We start from the raw sequence: 21896 nt of genomic DNA, 5'->3' as shown, positions 1-21896 counted from the left end.
GGTACTTCAATTTGTCTTTATGATATGTTCAATCAAAATTAATTTTGAGACTTATGTTTTAAGTTTTGCTCTTTCATTTTTCTTAGATAATTTTTTTATTTATATTTTTCTATTTCTACTATTTGATAAACACCATACTTAACAAATACAATCCACTAATCTTAATTAGATGCTAAAAAACAAATTATATGAGTATATATCTTGCTTAGCTCGAATCTCAACTCTAATTAGTTCGTGGATAACTATGACAACTGCTAAAGTAGTTAAATATTGAATGCATTATATATGAATCCTATTTTTTTCCGGTCAAATATGAATCCGATTATATCTCAAATATTCTTTAAAGTTGTTAAATATTGAATGCATTTAGATATGAATTCGATTTATTTATCAAATATATCCATATTGAACACAATAGAGATCATCTATTGATATTTATTATTATTTTTATTATACAGTCAAATTAAAACAACTGGATCAATTTATTATTTGATGTAAATTTCTTTAGTTTTTAAAAAATAAAATATAGTGATAGTATTTTTACAAATCGGATATTTATTTTCTAAATGAACATTTATATGAGAAATAATCCTAATCAAAACTTGAGCTTGACCTTCAAAAATCTTTACTTTTTCAAAAATTTCGGAATAAGTATGGAGTGATCATTGGAAAAAAATTACCCAGTGTAAAAACAAACAAAAAAACAAATCTAAAATTAATAGTTACAAACTAATACAATGTGTATGTATAAAAAATATGTTTTCCATTCATTTATTGATATAAACATTCAATGCAAGTAATTCCCTTGTCATAATAATAATAATAATAATAATAATAATAATAATTACCATATGGTAAAAATTAATGGTTGAAACATAATGATTTACTCTATAATAACAATTCATTAAAATTTAAAACATATATATTGTCTCCATTAGTGGGACAACAAAGCCGTCTACGAAAGACTATCCCGTGTTTCTTGGAATTCCTCTTTCACCTTTTCCTTTTCATTATATTATCCACATTCTAAATATTAAAAAGGGAATAAAGAAAGAGAAAAATATCTGGCATTAAGCCTAAAATTTTAAGGGCAAAAAATTATTTTTAACCTGCGATCAAAATTATTTATATTTGATAGTCATAAATATATTTGTATATCTTTTTTTATTATATATATATATAAATTCTAGAGCGATTATATAGGGTTATTTTTCAAATTTAAAATTTAGTAAGTTATAGTAACAATGTAGGGAAAATATGCCAATAATTTGCAAAATCTCCAACAACCAATCAAATCCAAATGTATATCCATATGTAGCAAGTTAAAAACCAATGTGAACAAGTAAATATCATTTCCACTATTTTAAAAAATACAGTTGTATATACAATGTATTATGTATGCAGTATGTATATACATTTTGTCTCTTCATTTTCGAAATCAAATTTCGGGTACAAGTAATTTCTGACTTTTTCTTTTAATTATTATTTCTATATCCAAACTGAATTTTTCTTGGCCTTATATATAATAGTGTTGCAATTCAAGAAAGCATGAAATTTAGCAGCAAACCACTTAGTGGGACCTACTTACGGGCAAAAAGTCTACTTCTTTCTCCAACTTATTTCATTCTTCTGTCTCCAATTCAACTCAATTCTCTCTCTTCCTCTTTTTTTTTTTTTACTCTCTTCTAAATTCAAGATTTTCAGTGTTTTGCTAACCCTTTGAAAAATAATTGGCGGGTTTGAAGTGTTTTTGAGGATTTGATATGCTCTGGATTTGATTTGGAGATCATCATATCTGGGTTGCTTTAACTGTAAGTCATAAAAAAAAGAATCTTTGTCACTTCATTTCTTATGCTATCTGCTTTGCTTTTTTAATTTCTAGGAAAAGTTTAATCTATTTAACTCATTTCTACTGATATTTATTTTTGCTGATTGTTTGTTAAATCAAAACGGAAAGTTCGTTTGTGAAATCAAGAGTTGAAATCTTCTTCGGTATGAGCTTAATTATACTGTTACACTGTTTAAATTGAGTGATTTTATGGATACATTTAATGTTTGTAACTTATTTATTAGTGGTATCTGTGTTGCCTGATTGTTCTTGGAGCCAAACAATGGCTAATTTCTTTGAGAAGTCATGATCTCGTAGTCATTTCTTGGAAAAAATTGCTGCCTTTTTTTTTTTTTCCGCAGTTTGTTTGGGATTGAGGCATAGTTGATATTGTTGTTGCATCATAAGTTGTTGACTTGTTCAGCAATTTATTTCTGTTGTTGATGACTAGAACTGTCTTTCACTATTTTGGTCGCTGTAGCTAAAGAACTGATTCTCTTAATCAGTGACTTAAGAAGGAGAAGTATTACTTTCTAAGTTGAATAGTTTAAGCTGTTCAGAAATTTTTGAGGAGAGATAATCTTCTCTTGAAGGTCCAACTTTTTAACAATGTATTGATTTGACAATGAAAATTGAAAATTGGATACTTTTTAAACCGCTTCATGATCTTTTAGGATAATTCCGAATACTGATTCTGACGCATCATGGTTTCCGGTAATTATATACGAAAAAACTAATTACCTTGATAGATGATTGAGAAGAGGCACAAGTTGATACTTGTTGATTTGGATAGTTTGGAATCTTTCATCTGGATGATGAGTTGTTCAGTCGCTATATGTTCATTAAGTATGTTTGTCTGAGTGTTAGATAGGACGAGGGACCTTTGGGAAACTCATCCTTGACTGTAGTATGGGTTGATAGGATGACTTACCCTTTTTTCCTTTATCCCAAATATGCAACTAATCAATCTAAGGGGATATGACGGTCGTGCTCGTCTTGGACTTGGCCGTGCCTTTTGGGTCAGCCAGGCTCATGCGATGCCAGACGTCAATAACGAATGTCTTTAGCTGACGGTCTATCGGAAACAACCTCTCTGCCCTCCTAGGGTAGGGATACGATCTACGTACGCACTACTCTCCCCAGACTCCGCTTAGGAAAATTTACTGGGTTTGTTGTTGTTATTGTTAGTCAATCTAAGGGGATGCTTCAATTTATATCTACAAGATGAAAGCCTCATGGGTTAAGAACAGAGTATATTTCTTTATACTTATCAAAAGAAATATGATCTTTCTCATTTGAAAGAAATATCACTGCAAATCTGCAGGTTGAAATATTCCTGGGATCAGATGTAATACGTGTTAATCCTCTGGTGCTCTGACAAGATCAAGTTGAAGCATGAGGAAACTAGAAAATGAGAATTCTGTGCAATTTGACGGTGGAAATTCTGGTACGTTATCCCAATTTTGTGGCAAAATATAAGATAATACAACTTGTTTGATAAGTCTGGCTGCTTCATTGTGTAGCAGTAACAGCTCTTTCTTTACAGTATGCCCTCCTTTTTTTTATCTCATAATTTGGACCGTCATTTTCATTTTCTTCATCATTGCCTCATGTTGGTCCCTTATTTCTCCTACCATTCAGGTGGCTTTTCAGGTGATGCAAGCTCAGATGGGAGGTTAGTTGTAATTTAGTTATGTTAATATCTGTTTATGTTGAGCTTAAGATACCTGTCTTTTTTTCTTGGGAAATGAAGAATTTTCTGACTCATGTTGTTGTGGTTTTAATTTTGGTTTTGATCTTTTCAGGGTTTATATTGATGAATGTAGCACAGACAGCAGTCAAGAGGAGTCCTGTTCCACCATGCGCACAAGAAGGGATGCAGAACTCATGAATGGTAGTTGTAAGGAATCCAAAAGTAGAAAAATTGAAGGGGATGATGATGACGAATCTGGAATCTCTTCTAGTTATGAACTGGATCAGTTCTGGGAGCCCCCAGAACCAGAATGTTGTGATGATGATATGGAAGACAGCGTGGCTAATTACGATGATGATGAATGTGGCGATGACCTGAACTGGGGCAAGCCAACTTCTTTAATAAGCCTCGGAGAAGAAGGTTCGTGGAGCTACAAATTTAAAGAGGAAAAGCAGAAGGCATTGGAAGAAGTGATGAATGGGAAGCTTAAGTCCCTTGTTAATGACCTTCTTAAATCTTTTGGTGTCGACTCATCAGCGTGTGACAATTGGGTTGATATAGTCACCTCATTGTCTTGGGAGGCTGCTTCATTTGTGAAGCCTGATTCTGCTGAAGGAAAGGCTATGGATCCTAATAGATATGTGAAGATAAAATGCATAAGAACTGGTTCTCCCAGCCAAAGGTATTACGGAACAACTATGTGTCTCACCTCTATTAATTTTTCCTAATTTCCTTTCTTCATTCAGTTTAGCTCTTGGACTGTCAAAATGGCGGGCTATGTGTTTCCCAGAGTTTGATATTTGTTCTCTATTTATGAAGTTGGGGGTAGCAGTTGCCACTGAATGATATTGATCCTACTCATTATTTGGTTTCCTCTGCCGTGCCTTCACTAATGTCTGTGATTGAATATCTGTTTAAATTTAGTTATTCATATCCCAAATATTTACCTTTTTGGGCTGTCCTAAAGTGGAGTCCCATCTTCTTAAATTTCTGAATGCGGTATCATTTCATAGGTTATATGGGACCATTTTTATTCTTTTAAAATCTCCAAGTTTCTCGGAAAGTAACATTACCTCTAATTTTGAACTTACCTTTTAAATACTATACAATTTGCATTCTTCTCTTTATCTGTATTTTTGTTATCTAAGACTAAATTTAAGACGAAAGGGGGACACAGACTTACGTTGTAACTTGTCATGTTTATAGTCAATTTATCAGAGGCCTGGTCTTCAAAAAGCATGCTGCTCATAAGCATATGCCAACTAAGTTTGAAAAAGCTAGGTTGCTGTTGATTGAGGGTGCGGTAGGTCTCTCTTCAAGTGAGTTGTCATCATTTCATGCAATGAAAGAGGTAAACAAGAAACTCCCTTGTGAGATAAAAAAAAGAGAATTTATTCTAGTCTTTGATCATGTGTTCTTTATCAATTAATAATGACAGGAGAAAGACAATGTGGTGAAGTCTATCATTGAAATCCTAGAGAGGTACCAGCCAAATGTGATATTAGTCGAGGAAACTGTTTCTCGTGACATACAAGAGTCTATCCTTAAGAAAGGATGGACACTAGTCTTTGATATGAAAAAACATCGCCTGGAGAGAGTTGCTCTTTGCACTGTTTCACCAACATTATCTTCTGAAATCTCGGCTGGCCACAAGCTCAGACAGTGTGATTCCTTTCATTTTCAAAGGTTTGTAGAGGAACATGATACTTCTGCCGATGGTGGAAAAAGGCCTAGCAAAACACTGATGTTTATTGAGGGCTGTCCTACTCATCTGGGATGCACGGTGAGTCACGTTCTCTATGTTTGTTTTAGCGACACAGAATATCATAATAGGGATTATTGATAGTTGGGACATGAGTTCCATTGTTGTTTCATTGCTCAAGAGATAACAAAAATATGAGAAGAGTCAGTTTTGTATCCCTTTGGCCCGGGCATTTACATCGATATGGGTTTTTGTCTTTTGTGACTGCAACTGTATTAAATGGATGAAATACCACAATCTTATGAATCTTTGTGAAAAGAACTTACATAGGTCATGCAGTTTATTGACTTACCTCATATACCAACAAATGGTCAAGCTACTATTGCTTTTGGAACTTCAGCTGCCTACTTACTCTAAATATGAGGAAAGGAACTAAGGTGTTTATCTGAAAATGGTCTTTTTCTGGTTCATCGCTCCATTTTTCTTTGGTATTATCTTGATATTCACTGATTCATATCTTTGCCTTCCGAACTTGTATCATCTTTCTTTGTGGTAAGTTATAGAGGATTGATACCTGGTGATTCTTTCTTCCCTTGTCTACTATGTCTTGAACAGTTACGTCTATACCTCTGACCATGACTTTTTGGGCAGATTTTGTTAATGGGAGCTAACAGTGATGAACTGAAGAAGATTAAATGTGTGGTACGCCTGGCAGTGATCATGGCATATAATTTAATCCTCGAGACTTCTTTCCTTCTTGATCAAAAAGCAATGTTCTCCACTATTCCTCTTAGCCAGGAGGTGAATTCAATAGTTACTGATGAAACCACATCTGTTAGTGCTGAACAAGAAATTCTTTCTACTGTTGCTGAGACAAATTCTTCCTGTTCAATTGATGTCCCACTATCCAATGGTTTCCATCAAGAAGTAAGTCATAACGGAGAAGCGCAAGGCGATCCTCTGTCATTTGAGCCATATGACCCAGTTGTTCTTTCTAGTTTGTCATCTCTCTCAGCCTCTCTGAATAAGGTTATGGGGGACAAGTTTCCTCTCTTCTCCACCTCTGGTCAATCCATGCCCTCATGTTTCAGTGATAATGGAGCCAACAAAGATGATCAGGAACAAGCTGATATTCAAGTTCCTTACGCTACTGAGGTGGTTAATCAAAGTGATACCGATCAGAAAGCTACTAGCTCTGACGAAGAGATGGCATCTGAAAAAGAGCAGTTGCATACTCCAATAATGAGCCAGGGAGAGTCTTCGGTATCTGGTAAAGAGCGTGAAGACCAAGGGCATTTGGGGAATGGAGTTACATCATCAACGGATACTGATAGTATTTTGGTTCTGATATCAAGCCGGAATGCTTCAAGAGGGACTATGTGTGCCCATAGTCATTTTTCTCGCATAAAGTTCTATCAAAATTTTGATATTCCCCTTGGAAAATTTTTGCAGCATAATTTGCTAAGTCAGGTGCATAGAACTCAACACTCTCCACTTGAACCCTTCTTGTTCTGTCACTGTAGTTTTCAGTTTGACCTAACAATTTTCTTTGGAAAGATTGGCGTCATTTTGCTGAGTACATCATCAAAAGATGCTTAATGATCTGTTTGAAATAAAATCATGGTGTTATGCCTTTCTGAGAACAATGTCATTGGTTATTCGGACCAATTTTTTCAGATTGAGCTTGGAGTTCTTCATTATCAATTGATACTTTTCTCTAGACTGCAGCATTTGTTTTAAATTGTTAACGGAAGATCTCTGTTGTACAGAAACTCCCATGTACGAACTGTGATGGATCCCCTGAAGATCACATTTTCTATTATGCACATTACAATAAGCTACTTGCAATTCAAGTTCGTTCTCTTCCAACGGACAAGGGGCTTCCAGGTGAAAGTGAAGGGAAGATTTGGATGTGGAGTCGTTGTGGTAGATGCAAGTTTCAAACTGGTATCTCAAAATCAACGAAAAGAGTTTTAGTATCCACTGGTTCGCGTGGTTTTTCATTTGGAAAATTCTTGGAGCTCAGCTTCTCAAATACCTCTTTGTTTAATAGACTGTCGTCTGGCTGTGGTCATTCTTTGCACAGGGATTTCCTCTATTTCTTTGGGTATGGTCACTTTTGGCTTTAATTATTCTTGAAGTGTCTATTATTTTCATACATGCGGATCTAACAGCAATTCCTACTGATAGTTTTTTTTTGCTATCTCTATGAAAAATTCCATTTGACATTACTCGAGATTTAAGTCGAATCGTATGCGATGACTGGCTATATAGGGATTTTGTTTTTGGTGCTTTTGTCATATTTTATCTTTCCTGTTTGAAGATATTCATGTCACTTTTCTGCATGTGCAGATTAGGGCGTATGGTTGCTATGTTTAAGTACTCAACCATTACTACCTATTCCGTGTCTCTTCCTCCAGAGAAGCTGGAGTTTAGCAGTTCTGTCAATGGAGAGTTTCTTAAGAAGGAACTTGAAGATGTATGTTTTCTATGAGTCTTACTGCTTTTTACACAATACAACAACAACATACCCAGTGTAGTCCCACAAGTGGGGTCTGGCTGCTTTTTACACAATAAGACTTTTAAATACTAGGCTCAATATGGAAGTTATATGACCTATTGCAAGTTTCTATTGACTTCAGATTTTCTTTCTTCCTCAACTAGGTGTACGAGAAAGGGACCACGATGTTTCTTGATGTAGAAAAAGCTCTGAAGGCAATAGAGCCTCGTTTTGTTGGAGTGGTTCTAAATCTTCAGGGATCAATGAGGAAATTTTCTGAAATTGAGAAAATGTTGAAGGAAGAGAGAACTCAATTTGAGGTTAGCACCTTTATGCTGCCATTTTCATAATACTTGTTCCTATAGCAATTTTATTTGATCAACGTTGATGTAATAGAATGTCATTCTGATTCTAAGTTCCCCTTCCAATTTTTCATGTTAGATGATACGTTTGTTCCACGGTATAACTTGGTACATACAGCCTTAAGGCCTATGTGAGCAAATGATTTTGATAACCTTGGCTAGAATAATGTTAACAGATGTCAAATACATACAAGTACATGCAATAAGAGTTGTTCGCTTTCTAATTTTCTGGTTGATGAGAACCAGCATTCAGGTTTTTGTCAATAATTTTTAAGTGCATGTTTGACACTGCAGCTATTTCAAAACCTACTGCCTTTCTTCAATGAACTCATCTACAGTTCATTTGACTAGATATTTATTAAAGCATATCTAAATCTCATTTTGCTTCTACTGATCTATGGATTCAATGTCAGATTGATATTCAAAATGCTGCTATGGATGAAAATCAGGGCGTCGTCGTATTTAAACTTCTAACGTTGAATAGAATACGGCTGGAGCTTTTGCTCGAGTCCTGTGTGTGGGATCGCCGTCTTCATTCATTGCTATCATCTGATTGTACAGCAGCTGACCCCAAATCTGTTGACCAGAAGGTTGATACACTGCCAAGTATCAATACTATCAACGAATGGGAGCAACAAGAGAAAGGCAGTGTTAAAGGAGACAGTAACGGCGCGAAAATATATCCGGAAAGAGATGACAGAGCATTGGAAGATGTTGCTGATCTGAAAAGCAAGCTAGTTGAAGGCTCTTGTGCAGAGAATAACAATAGGATCAAAACTACTGGAGGAAGTTGTGGTGATGTTTCGGATGCTGACCATCATCTGAAGTTGAATGTTGAATCATCTGCAGAAGCAAATGGTTTTCCCATTAAAAAAATCTGTGTTGATACGCATGATTATAAACAAGATGAAACATCAACTTTATCTGCTTTCAGTGATGGTGCTGAGTCGACAACTGCAGCTAAAGTAAATGGGAATGAAGTATCCCTTCAGGATGTGACAGTGAACTCTGATCTCTCTGATCACTGCCTTTTTGGTAATGAAAGTAACTTACAGCTCAATCTTCCTTCATCCATTCAATTGGAGACGGACAAACGAATCATCGTTGATGCTGATGCTGGAGGTGCCCATGATTTTATCCATTCCCAGAGTAGATCCCTGTCCTCAATATTTTCCAACACAGAGAATGATGAAGGGTGGTGGACTCCATTCTCTGAAATTTGGCGCCAATACCTGGAGGATCTCCAGAGAGGTCACCTGCCGAAATTAGGTTCTATCACAAACCATGATGTAGAATCTACCACTTATAAACTTATTACGAATGAGGGTGCAAAGCTGCACATTCCCCTTGGAAGTGATAAGTTCATTGTGTCTGATTACGAAGATGAATTTTCCAGCATAATTGCTTGTGCTTTGGCCTTGCTGAAGGATTTGCCCATTGAAAGTGAAGATCTTGGAGGCGATGGCAGAAAAGATAGAGGAACTGATGCTAAGGCGTATGAGAGTTCACAAGGCGTAATGCGGATATTCTCTGTAGCTTCTCCACATTTGTCTTCAACTGGTTCATTGGATCTAACACGGTTTCACTCTTCAAACATTTCAGAGGAAACACGCACAACAAGTTTAGATGGGGGTTTAGATTTGTTAAATTCATCGGTTTCTTTCACGGTTCACCCGGAAGTCTCCATGGGTTTGGGTAAATTAACTGGAAAGTACAAATACTCAGTCCTCTGTCTCTATGCCAGCCAATTTCGTCGTTTACGAGATCGATGGTGTACTTCAGAAGTTGATTATATTGCTTCCTTAAGTAGGTGTAGGAGCTGGGATGCAAAAGGTGGGAAAAGTAAATCTTTGTTTGCCAAAACAGTTGACGATCGGTTTATCATCAAGGAAATTAAAAGAGCAGAATTTGACTCATTCTTGAAGTTTGCTACTCAATATTTTGAGTACATGGATCAGTGCCATGAGAAGAGGAATCAAACCTGCCTTGCAAAAATTCTTGGCATTTATCAGGTTAATTAATCGGTTGTAGTCACTTCACTTTTCCGACTGTTAGCACAGTAGACACTTCCTTCTTTGACACTCTTTATTTATGTTTTGCAGGTCAATGTAAGGCCAAGAGGTGGCAAAGAGACAAGGCACGATCTCATGGTGATGGAGAACCTTTCATTTAATAGAAGTACTACTCGGCAATATGATCTGAAAGGCGCTTTGCATGCTCGATTTAGTTCAGCTGGAAATGGTGCAGGGGACGTTCTTCTGGACCAAAACTTTGTTAACGACATGAATGTTTCTCCTTTATATGTTGGTACGAGATCAAAGAGGGATTTACAACGGGCTGTATGGAATGACTGTACTTTCCTCAGGGTAAGTTGGAGGTCAAACTGCTAACCTATTAATATCCACAAAACTTAAAGCATCCAAAGAAAAGTCACTTCTGCTTCTTATAATCATGCAATCTCCGAAGTTAATCGATTAGCATCTAAACTCCTCTTATTATAATCATGCAACCCCTGAAGTTAATAGATTACCCTCTAAACAGCTACTATTTGTTGATTTGCAGTCAATCAATGTGATGGACTACTCTCTACTTGTGGGAGTGGATAGTCAACGCTGTGAACTTGTTTGTGGCATCATCGACTATCTCAGGCAATATACATGGGACAAGCAGCTTGAGAATTGGGTCAAATCTTCGCTCGTGGTTCCCAAGAATCAGCTTCCTACTATCGTCTCGCCAAAAGAGTACTATAAGAGATTTAGGAAGTTCATCGACACACATTTCTTAAGTGTTCCAGACCATTGGTGCTCCCAAAAATCTTCAAATCCTTGTAAACCTTATGGCACAATAAGTGGTATTGCTTCACCACAGGCGGAGTCTGATGGTGATTCTGATCAACCTAAATCGACTGGAGAAGGCGAACATGAAGAACATGCATCATCTGATGCTAATTCTACTGCCCAAGAGAAACAAAATGGTTTTACCACCTGACTTCTCTTCCTTTTTAAGTGGTTCCAATCATTAATTTCTGTACATAGTTGTTTGTCGCCTGAGCCCCTAGATATATATCCCCCTCTTATTTCTGCGATTATTTTTAGCAAATTCATGAGGATGGTTTTATTCTTTAGGTTCTTTCTAGTTTGCAGTATATACCAAAGTTTTTGTCATGTCTATGACTCATTATATAAAGCCCTTTAGTAGCTCGAGTATTATTAGCAATCAAAGGGAAAAAAGATAGCAGCTGAAGCTGCTTTATGGTTTATATTTTTTGGCTGTAAGACAATATTCCTATTAATCCATTGTCGAGTTCATGGTTTTGAGTTTTCTTTTTGGTGTATGTGACTGTTATATTTGGCATGGTGGAATCAGCAAAGATCAAACAACCAATACGAGAGAATCAACAGAAGAATGTAATAAATGAAGCAAAAAAGGAGAGGATAAAATAAATCAATGGCTAGAGAGAATATACCTGTTTTGTTACTGTAGCTCTCATTAGAATTGATGAGGCGAGTGTCATCTTTGTAAGAGTAATTCAGTGTGGTGCTATTGCTCAACTGGGCTTACCCTCGAGGGTGTCGTCGAATAGTTTGGATCCCTCTATCCTTTACTAGAGGTCTCGGGTTTTGAGTCTGGAAATGAAATTCTTTTGGCAGAAAGCGCTTTGTACAGCGAGAACTTGAATTATAGTTGACGAATTGTTAAAAAGAAAATTATGTAACAGATCTTTCGGATCAGATTAACTGTTATTTTTGGTCAGAAGATTTGTTTTGAAGTTGTTTTAGTCTACAAACGCATTTACAAAGTGAAAAGAAGAAGTCATATTTTCAATTTTCACGAGTCTCCCATTATTTTAGAGTCATTTCCAAGAACTCCGTGAATGGATGATATTAAAAAAAAAATCATTTTGTGAAGAGTTTTACAAACCATTATTTTTATATAAAACGTGTTTGTGTGTATATGTGTTATCAAATAACAACTTATTGCAAATTCGTTGGCTTTAAATTTGGTACCTAACGAAGATGCAAACATAAAAAATGTAGCATAATATTAAATGATTTTTGTAGTAAACTACTACTCCACTGTCATTTTCATTGTCTTGTATCTTCTCTTAAAAATGCCTCTTAATTACTTCTTATATCTGCAATAAATATGGGGCCTTTTTTTGGTAAATTTATATGCTGACATTAATGTCCTACCCAGACCCAAAAGGGACCCAAATATCAGAATATTAATATTACTCTGATAGTATTATTAGTTGCTATCAGAAGGCGACTAGTAAAAATAAGGGATTTTTTCCTCTAGGTATGATAGAGTAACATTTACTCGCTTTAACTAGTTTTTTGTATTATTAAAAAGTAGCTATTTTTTTACAAAATATATACAAATTAGGTCAAAACATACAATTTACAAATAACTTGCGTACAATTTCTTTTAATACCAATACGTAAAGAACTTGGCTTAATATGAAAAAGTTACTATATCTTTTAATACGAATTTGTAATTTGAAATATCTTATCAGTGCCACTTGTTCGGGATTGAAACGTAATAATTATGATAGTAATACCACTTTAAGAGACTACTAAAAAATATAATACAGCTCACTCATGCCGTGTGTTATTTTTATACAAACAAATACTATATACGTATTAAAATCTTATGTCTTATTTTTTATTTTAAATTGTCTAAAAATTGTATTAATTAATTTGTTACGAGTTGACGTTTTACCTTAGCGCATTTTTAATATATCTTTTTAATAATATTTTGAGGAGATGGCCATGAACGTTTCCAATACTCCTACTACCCCCTCTGATTTTCAATATCCTAATTTTGTTACAATAAATGCTATTGAACTGTTATACTTTTTTCCTAGAGAGGTGCAAGTTGACATATATTGGTCAATTGCGTACCACAAATTTATTATTGCCATTCTGTCACTAATATTTCCAATAATACTATAGTTTATTTCATCCAAGAGGTTTTCTCATTAAATTTTATTGAAAAAATTCAAACAAACTTTTGAGCAGCCAATCAAGTTCTAGTATTAATTTCAATAGACCCATGATAATCTAGAAATATCGCACTAAGTTCCATGTAACAAACAATTGCTCAACTGTTTATCCACCGTTCTAGAATAAGTCAATACTTTCTTTTTAAAATGACTATTATTGATGAGGAGGACGAGAAACCCATACTAGCTTTGTCAACGAATGACAAAGAAACCATTGAACTTGAATTTAAAAAATATAGGAAAAACTGGAAAATGATACTATATAGTTGCTCTTAAAATAATAGTCGAAAAAAGTAATTTTTTGTATATGTATATATATTTCTGCATGTTATATACAAACAAAAAAAAAATATAATTTTTATACACTTTTGCGACTATCGGATGTAAATAATTTTGGCCGCACGCTAAGTGATTTTTGCCCAAATTATGGACTGGAATGCTTGTTGTCTATTTACTAAAGAGGAGAATAGAGATTTTTTTGGACAAAACAAGCCTGATTAGCTCGCTGCCGTAACACAATTGACTGAAAATTATACCATATACAATTTTCAAAAAGGTAATACCTATCTTAAAATAATTTGATGTTTTTTCTGTCTTGTTCTAATAAATAATTTGTAACATGAGAGTCATCCTACACTTCTAAACGTTTTTAATAACATATTAGTATATGATAGTTGTATTTATTTCGTACCTATCCAAAGCAGAACTAGTCAAATTTTCTTGTTCATCCTATTTTTTAGCGGGTATTATCACTTTTAGCTCGCGCTAGAAACTATTATATTCCGTAGCCGAAAAAGTATATAAATTTTTTATAATTTTTGTATATAATATACAGAATATACATATATACAAAAAATATATATTTTTCGATTATTATTTTGAGAGCGACTATATAGTGTCATTTTCCTAATTACTGCAATGCACCTTCTTTTCATCAATTCTTTTTTTCTTTTCTTTGTTGACATTCAACAGCATTAAATAACTTCTATATAAGAAGACAAGGTACTCTACCTTAGACTCATTACAACAACACCAATTACACTTAGCAAAATAAAAAATAAAAAATTAGCAACATGGCTGTAGAGACAAAGACTCCATTTCTTCTTCTTCTTCTTATCTTAAGCTTGTTTTTCTTTGCTTTTCTTTCTCCATGCAGGGGTGAGTGCAAATTTACAGCAAATGAGTGTACTAAAGTTCAAGGAATGTTTGTATTTGGAAGCTCTTTAGTTGATAATGGGAATAACAATTTTCTTGTAAACTCATTGGCTAAGGCAAATTACTTGCCATATGGAGTTGATTTTCCTTTATTAGGGCCTTCTGGAAGATTCACAAATGGCAAAAATGTAATTGACATTATTGGAGAACATCTAAAGCTTCCTGTTTATATTCCAAATTTCAATGATCCTGAAACTAAAGGAAGTAAGATTGTTAATGGTGTCAACTTTGCTTCTGGAGGTTCTGGCATTCTTGATAATACTGGTGCTGTTGCTGTAAGTAGTTCAATTTTCTTTTAATTTCTTGTTTCTTGTTTTCAAGAAATAATTAGAGAAAGGTAATTATATATCACCCTTATACGATTTGCTCGCAAGGATTGAATGAGTTAGTTGGGTGAATGGTTTCCCACATAGGAGAGTTAAGATTGATTCCCCTCACCAACAGCCTCCGCAGTCAAAGCTTGTCGCGTCGAACTTGCCTAGTACGATTTATATCTTTTATGTAGTTTGCGACTTATTACATAGTGAGCTGGTTATCCAGTACACACACGAAGAATAAGGGCTACTACGGGTTTCCCTGAGAATTTTTCAAAAGAAAGAAAAAAAATCCTTAGACGATTCGAGATTATGACATATGGTAGAGCCAAGCTGGTTTCAACTTATAGTTAACACGCCTTCACCTTATTAATTGCATCTTTATTGCATAAACATCACATTAGTTCATCAAAATAATACTTCCTACGGTCTCAGATATGAATTGTTTTTGCAAATTCTTTTCAAAATATTTGATGGTTTAATTTAGAGACACAAAATTTGTTTTTCCTTATCAAATTTACCCTTAGTGTTCCAATAATTAGTGAAGTATTAATTAAATAAAATATATAAGAGTGAGATAACTGGTATAGTATTTAAACAAGTACTTATGATTAGAGATTATTAAAAGTCTTTTTAAAGGGGTGTACGAACACTTTAAAAGATAGATAATATTATTAATAGGAGATGGAGTAGTATATTAAGAGAAAAACAACAGTTGACGTGTAAAAAATAACATACCAAACATCATAGGCAAAGGGGTCATCCACACCCGAAAACTTCGACAAAAACTTCAGTATACTTAGATATTAGCGTAGGTCCCCGTACCAAATGAACAGTGATAAATTCATATTGAATATTATGGTGCCCATGACCGCCGAATCCTGGATCCACCCCTGCCAAACATACTATGTCCTAAACCTACTTCCATCATTAATAATCTATCTCAATTTGTTTTTTATATTCACCGATGCAGAATGGTTGACAAAAAGCAAGCAACTTGTTAAGAGTAAGGTTTGACTTTCTCTTTTGTTTCTATTAGTAGATAGGGTTTGGAACCCTACACATAGCAACTGAAACTGACACAATAAAAGAATTTTCATGAAATGTTAGAGCATAAATGTGATTATATTATAAAAAAAATTAAAGGGATATAGCCCCTGAATTTGAAACTTTCATCTGCTATATATGGTCCCTTAATCTGATACTGTGCCCTTTACTCTCTTTCTCCATTTCAGTTAGTAATATCCTGATATGTTACCAAAATCCTGACCTCTCACAATCACATTTTTTCTTAAATGTTACCAAATTCTTAGGCTACTATATAATTGGGCAAGAATGTGATTGCGAGAGGTTTGCCTCACCAAAAATGAATATTCCTTTTTGGCTTTAATGAGTTCATAAGAGAAGGCAACAAATGTTAGGAGTTTCAATGATTAAAAAGTTATTTTGAAATTATTTTATAGGTCGTAATAAAAGAATAATCTGACTCTTTAAATGATAGAACATAGAACTAATAGTATCATGTAAAATGAGACAAAACTAATAATATTTTTTTTTCTAAAATTAATTTTTCAGGGGGAGGTGATTAGTTTAAATAAACAAATAAGGAACTTTGAGAATGTGACATTGGCAGAGTTGGAGGAGCAGCTAGGTTGCAAAAGCAATGAATCACTGAAGGATTACTTGTTTGTGGTGGGAAGTGGAGGAAATGACTACTCACTCAACTACTTCCTGGGCTTAACCAACAACAATGTCAGTCTTCAAGATTTCACTGCAAATTTGACCACTACACTCTCTCACCAACTCAAGGTATGTATGCATTTAAAGTATGCTTTCATGCATATTTTTGTCATTTTTATCTCTTTCATGTTCAATGCTTGTTTGACTACCCCTGGGTAGCTTTTTTTTCAAATTATTATTTCTCACCCGATATTCCATGCACGCATTAGGGTTCCCACTAATCTGGACTAAAACTTGGTGGATCTTGAATTAAAATTATTGTGACTGGAGCCAATGAATAAGTAAAAAAGAGTACACCGGTGTGCAAAACATTCCATATTTATGCAAGGTCTGGGGAAGGGTCGCAACATTAAATATGTGATGTAAACAATCTACGCTAGTGCAAGTATTAGTGGCTGCTTTCACGACTCGAACCTGTGACCTATAGCAGAGGCGGATCTAGATTTGAACTCTATGGGTTCAACTTTTAAGTTTTTAAGCATTGAATCCACTATACTTTTAAAGTTATGAGTTCATATATACTATTTTTGCAATTTTAATGAATTTTTACATATAAATTTTTATTCCGCGTAGAAAGTTATGCGAACAATTAAACCTGTTCTTATCACACTACATACGACCCTAACCTATAGATCACATGAAAATAACTTTACCGTTGCTCCAAGGTACCTCTTCGTGACATTATAAGTATTATTTTCATATTTTTTTGCAGAGGTTGTATAATATGGGAGCTAGGAAATTTGTGCTCATGGCATTATATCCCAATGGGTGCAGCCCAATGGCTAGGGCTAGAAATCCCATGACCACTGGTTGCATAGAAAGTCTGAATAGAGCTGCACTTCTCTTCAATGCTAACTTGAGGAGTTTGGTTGATTCCATAAGGCTTCAAATGCCTGGTTCTACACTTGTCTTTGTCAATGCTTACAAGGTCATTATGGATATCTTACAAAATCCTACTCCTAAAGGTCAGCATTCATTTTCACTCCCTTTCTCTCTTTGTTTTCTAGATTACAACTTTTTAGCTTTAAAATGCCTATGAGCATAGAACACCCTACACACACACACAAAAAAAAAAAAAAAAGTAAAAAGAAACAAACATTTAAATTTTTTTATGATACAGGTAGTTAATAGTATATATATTTTTTTTTTTGCATTTATACAAATAGTAGAGTCAAAACATTACCATTAAATATTCTACAAAATGAAAGACTTGTAAAGATTTGTAAGACATTTTGACCCCCACTTTCTATAAATTAAATTACATTTCAAATATAAATCAGAGAGGTAAGCATATTAAGTGATTTCTTTTAATTTGTCCAAACATTATTGGATAAAGTTACCCAATACTTGTATTAGTTGAAGATAACAGATATACCGTGGAACTAGTTGAAATATGCAAACTGACTTGGACACCATGATCATAAAAAAAAAAAAATTGACATAATTTTTATTTAATTTTTATACGTAGGTTTTGGTGATACCAAGAACCCTTGTTGCGAAGTGGGTGGAACTGGAACTTTATGCAAAATGGGAGGAAATATTTGTTCAAAGAGGAATGCATATGTTTATTTTGATGGCTTGCATCCAACTGAAGCAGTAAACATTGTGCTTGCTAATAAGGCTTTTGCTTCCAATCTCAAAGCTGAAGTCTATCCTACAAATGTTAAACTGTTGTCTCAAGTTTAAGACATTGGCCTTTGTCATGTCTAATTTATTTTCTTTGGTAGAATTTACGTGGGTAGATAAGTATTATACTTGTACTATCTCAATTGCTTTAATATGTGATGTTTATCTTAGTTGAAGAAGCCAAGTCATAAAAAAGAAATCTTTCTCTTCACACCTCATATCAAGAGGAAGGGTTGCTTGTCAAGCTGACATATATATAATAATAAGAAATTACTTTCTATTTATATTATTATATAATTATAAGAAAAATGGAAAGATTTACTTTCTTTTAACCTGCTCCTTCTTCTTTGTCAACGCTACTCCAATTTTTTTTTTATTTGAGTTCATAATCACTGGCCGGGGGTGGGGGTGTTCGCCAAAGAAAATGTAACACGATAGAAGAGTTCACTCCGCCGCGTAAGATCTTCAAATCAACCACGACTACCATCTGTGGTCCATTTTCGCTCTCTTCCCTGCCCGGAAACTAGCATTTGAGTTGTCTCCTTTCCTCTTTCAATTGAAACACTCGATGCAGATAGCTCCGCTGTTTTGAATTGTTACCCAAGAAAAAAATCATAGAGGAATTGAAATTACTAGACGTCTAGACAGACCTTTGAACTTTGAGTTAAGAGTATTTACCTCCAACAATTAATGTGTAAAAATGGAATTTAGAAAAAAGAGATTTAGAATAATAATCCTATTAACAAAGGAGAGTTGCTATATATGCTTTAATCTTTATTCTTTAGTCTTCCTTAATATAAAAATAATTAAAAATAAATAAATAAAATGACCTTATTCTCATTTGGTATAAAATAATTGGTATTTTTATTGTTTATACACACAAAAAAAAGTTAAGGTGTACATCCATATGGTAAATTTGAGGAAAAACCAATTAGGTGTATATCCATGGTAAGTTTGAGGACAAACCAAATAATGAAATTATGGCCAATTGGAAGATAATAGAATTAAATTTAATCTATTATGTAAATAGAAAGATCAGTCATGGTTTAATTTCCAAAAGAAGGTATAAGGAATATGTTTGACCCCCCCTCCCCCCCTAAATATCTAGCTAAACATTGTAACGATCCGATTGGTCGTTTTGAACACATTCGCCCGATTCGGTAGTTTGAGGTCTCGAGCAGCTTCATAATATGTGTATAGACTTCTGTGCGTGGTTGAATTCAGTTAACGAATGATTCAGAATCAAATTGGAAGAAGGAAACTAGTTTTGGAAGTTTAAATGGTGAGAATTTGACCGGAATTGGACTTTTGAGTAAACGGCCCCGAAATGGGTCGTGGGTGATCTCAACAACTTCGTATGGTGATTTTGGACTTAAGCGTGTGTCCGGATTCGAATTTGGAGGTCCGTAGGGTAATTTGAGGTGTTTCGGCGAAAGTTGGAAAAGTTGAAGTTTGAAAAATGGAGAGGTTTGACTCATAGTTGACTTTTGTGATAACGGGGTTGGAATGCGATTTCGAGAGTTGGAACAGCTCCGTTAGGTCATCTTGTATTTGTCTGCAAAATTTGGCATCATTCGGGTTGATTTGATAGGTTTCGGCACGAGTTTTGGAAGTTGGAAGGTTTGAAAGTTTCTAAGTTCGATTCTTGGTGTGATTCGTTGTTTCGACGTTGTTTGATGTGATTTGAGACCTCGAGCGAGTCCGTGTTACGTTATATGACTTGTTTGTGTGTTTGGACGGGATTCCGGGGGCCTCGGCTCCGGGTGGGCTACGAGTCTTTTTGCTTCTATTTTGAACTGCTGATATCTGTCAGCTGGTTTCCTCTTCGCGTTCGTGTCTGCTCCTCCACGTTCGCAGTTAACCTCTCGCGTTCGCGAAGGTTTGCCTTTCCCCTTCTTCGTGTTCGCATCCAATCCCTCGTGTTCGCATAGTAGAATTAGGAACTGGGGGGGGGGGGGGTTGGTGGCTATTTCTTCTTCGCATTCGCGTCACATCCTCCACGTTCGCATAAGCCTCTGTTCTTTACTCTCCGCGTTCACGTCTCTTAGCTCGCGTTCGCGATGGCTTTTCTTGGCAGCTTCAGTTCCCCTTCTTCGCGAATGCGATTGTCCTTCCGCATTCGCGATGCACAAAATTTGGGCAGACAGAATATAATTTCCAAATCGAGGGTTACACCATTTTCACCATTAATTGACTTGTGGAGCTCGATTTTGAGCGATTCTTTGAGGGGTTTTCACACAAATCGATTAGGTAAGTATTCTTCACCTAGAATCAAACATATTCTATGATTTTATCTTCATTTTCATCATTTAATTTGTGTTTTGGGTTGGAAGAAATGTTGGTTTTTGAAGGAAATTCCTAAAATGAAAAATCACGATTTGAGGGGCCAAATAGTATCGGAATTTAATAAATTTTGTATGGTTGAACTCATATTGGAATGGGTATTTGGTTTTTGTAAAATTTGTCGGATTCCAAGGTGTAGGCCCGGGGGTCGACTTTTGGACCGATTTTTGGTTTTTGTTAAAGATTGAGACTTTATGATCCAGAATAGTTTCTTATGTGTTTTATTTGCGCTTTGAAGTTAATTTGGTTAGATTTGAGTCGTCCGGAGCTCTTTTCACCCGAGGAGTGCATTTTAGAGTATCAATTTGTCGTCTTTGAGGTAAGTATCTTGCCTAACCTTGTGTGGGGGACTTCCCCTTAGGATTTGAGTCTTCTATGCTAATTGTATTCCGTGCATGCGAGGTGACGAGTGTGTGCTCGGACTTATTTGTGGGAAATTTGCTCTAGGGTTCCTAGGTCTTTATGTTCATTATGTGGAAAGTATCCTGTTATGATTGGATTTAATAATTGCTTAAATTGCCTCTATATGCTTCACATGATGTTGTTAGCTTTTCTCTAATTCTTACGTGTTACATTAACCCTTAATTGCCTTAATTGAAGTGATTGCCTTCCTTATGGTTTTGATACTTCTTGATTGTGAGTTCCTCTACGACTTCGTGCAAATATGTTTCATGTCCAAGTGTTGCGGTTACCAGTGTAGTTATCACGTGCTTATTATGTCTTGTTAAGGTTATCGTGCTTCTAGATTTTTCCGTGATCCTTATTATGTACTTGTTGATTCCCTTGCCGGGATGTTATTGTTTCTATTGTTGATTCCCTTGTCGGGATGTTATTGTTTCTATGGTTGACTCCCTTGCCAGGATGTTACTGTTTCTACTGTTTGGGTGAAGAAAGAGTGATAAAGCATGAAGGGTGATGCTATGAACATTTATATTTATATGATTCATATGGTGAGGAAAGAGAGATAAAGCACGAAGGGTGCTGCCGTGTACATTTATATTATTCATATGGTGAGGAAAGAGAGATAAAGCACGAAGGTGATGTCGTGCACATTTATATTATTCATATGGTGAGGAAGAGTGATTAAGCACGAAGGGTGATGCCGTGCACATTTACATTTATATTGATGCATATGGTGAGGAAGAGAGATAAAGCACGAAGGGTAATACCGTGCGCATTTCTATTATTGATTGCATGGTGAGGATTGAGAGTTAAAGCACGAAGGGTGATGCCGTGCACTTTCTGCTGCTGTGTCTATTTGTTGTTATCAATTCAAGTATTTTTAACTGTTTAAATTCCTTTATTACTGTGATCCTTTATGTTGGAACCTACAGTGTTTTCAATACCTCGCCGTATTTATATATGTATACATTCCAATACTTTAAATTTCAATAATTGTTACACCTTTAATTCAATTAGTTTCTCAATTACATCCCCTTAAACCGTCCGAGGTTGTATTTTACTTAAAAAAGAATTTCTACTAAGTTAATTTCTTAAATCCCATGTTAAAAGGTAATAATTCATTCGGTGTTGCATTTTAATTAAAAGGGCATTTTCTTTTTACTCAA

General features: G+C 35.0%; 2 protein-coding genes across 2 annotated transcripts; both read left to right on the top strand.

Annotated features, from left to right (window-relative positions):
* Nucleotides 1–1568: 1568 nt before the first annotated feature.
* Nucleotides 1569–11402, top strand: LOC104210552 (putative 1-phosphatidylinositol-3-phosphate 5-kinase FAB1D). The gene is made up of 13 exons (XM_009759479.2): nucleotides 1569–1811; nucleotides 3153–3275; nucleotides 3470–3503; nucleotides 3634–4203; nucleotides 4728–4872; nucleotides 4960–5304; nucleotides 5875–6693; nucleotides 6993–7330; nucleotides 7576–7702; nucleotides 7888–8043; nucleotides 8499–10097; nucleotides 10188–10451; nucleotides 10648–11402. Exons 2-13 carry the CDS (start codon nucleotides 3224–3226, stop codon nucleotides 11071–11073), a joined length of 4875 nt encoding a protein of 1624 aa, XP_009757781.1. The 5' UTR covers nucleotides 1569–1811; nucleotides 3153–3223; the 3' UTR covers nucleotides 11074–11402.
* Nucleotides 11403–14127: 2725 nt separating this feature from the next.
* LOC104210551 (GDSL esterase/lipase At1g29670-like) lies at nucleotides 14128–18196 on the top strand. The gene is made up of 4 exons (XM_009759478.2): nucleotides 14128–14580; nucleotides 16195–16428; nucleotides 17072–17324; nucleotides 17828–18196. Exons 1-4 carry the CDS (start codon nucleotides 14164–14166, stop codon nucleotides 18043–18045), a joined length of 1122 nt encoding a protein of 373 aa, XP_009757780.1. The 5' UTR covers nucleotides 14128–14163; the 3' UTR covers nucleotides 18046–18196.
* The last annotated feature ends 3700 nt before the right edge of the window (nucleotides 18197–21896 follow it).

This window comes from Nicotiana sylvestris, chromosome 6 (assembly GCF_000393655.2).
Source record: "Nicotiana sylvestris chromosome 6, ASM39365v2, whole genome shotgun sequence".
Lineage (NCBI taxonomy): Eukaryota > Viridiplantae > Streptophyta > Magnoliopsida > Solanales > Solanaceae > Nicotiana > Nicotiana sylvestris.
Note: the sequence above shows the minus strand (reverse complement) of the source record. Positions and strands in the feature narration are given on the sequence as shown.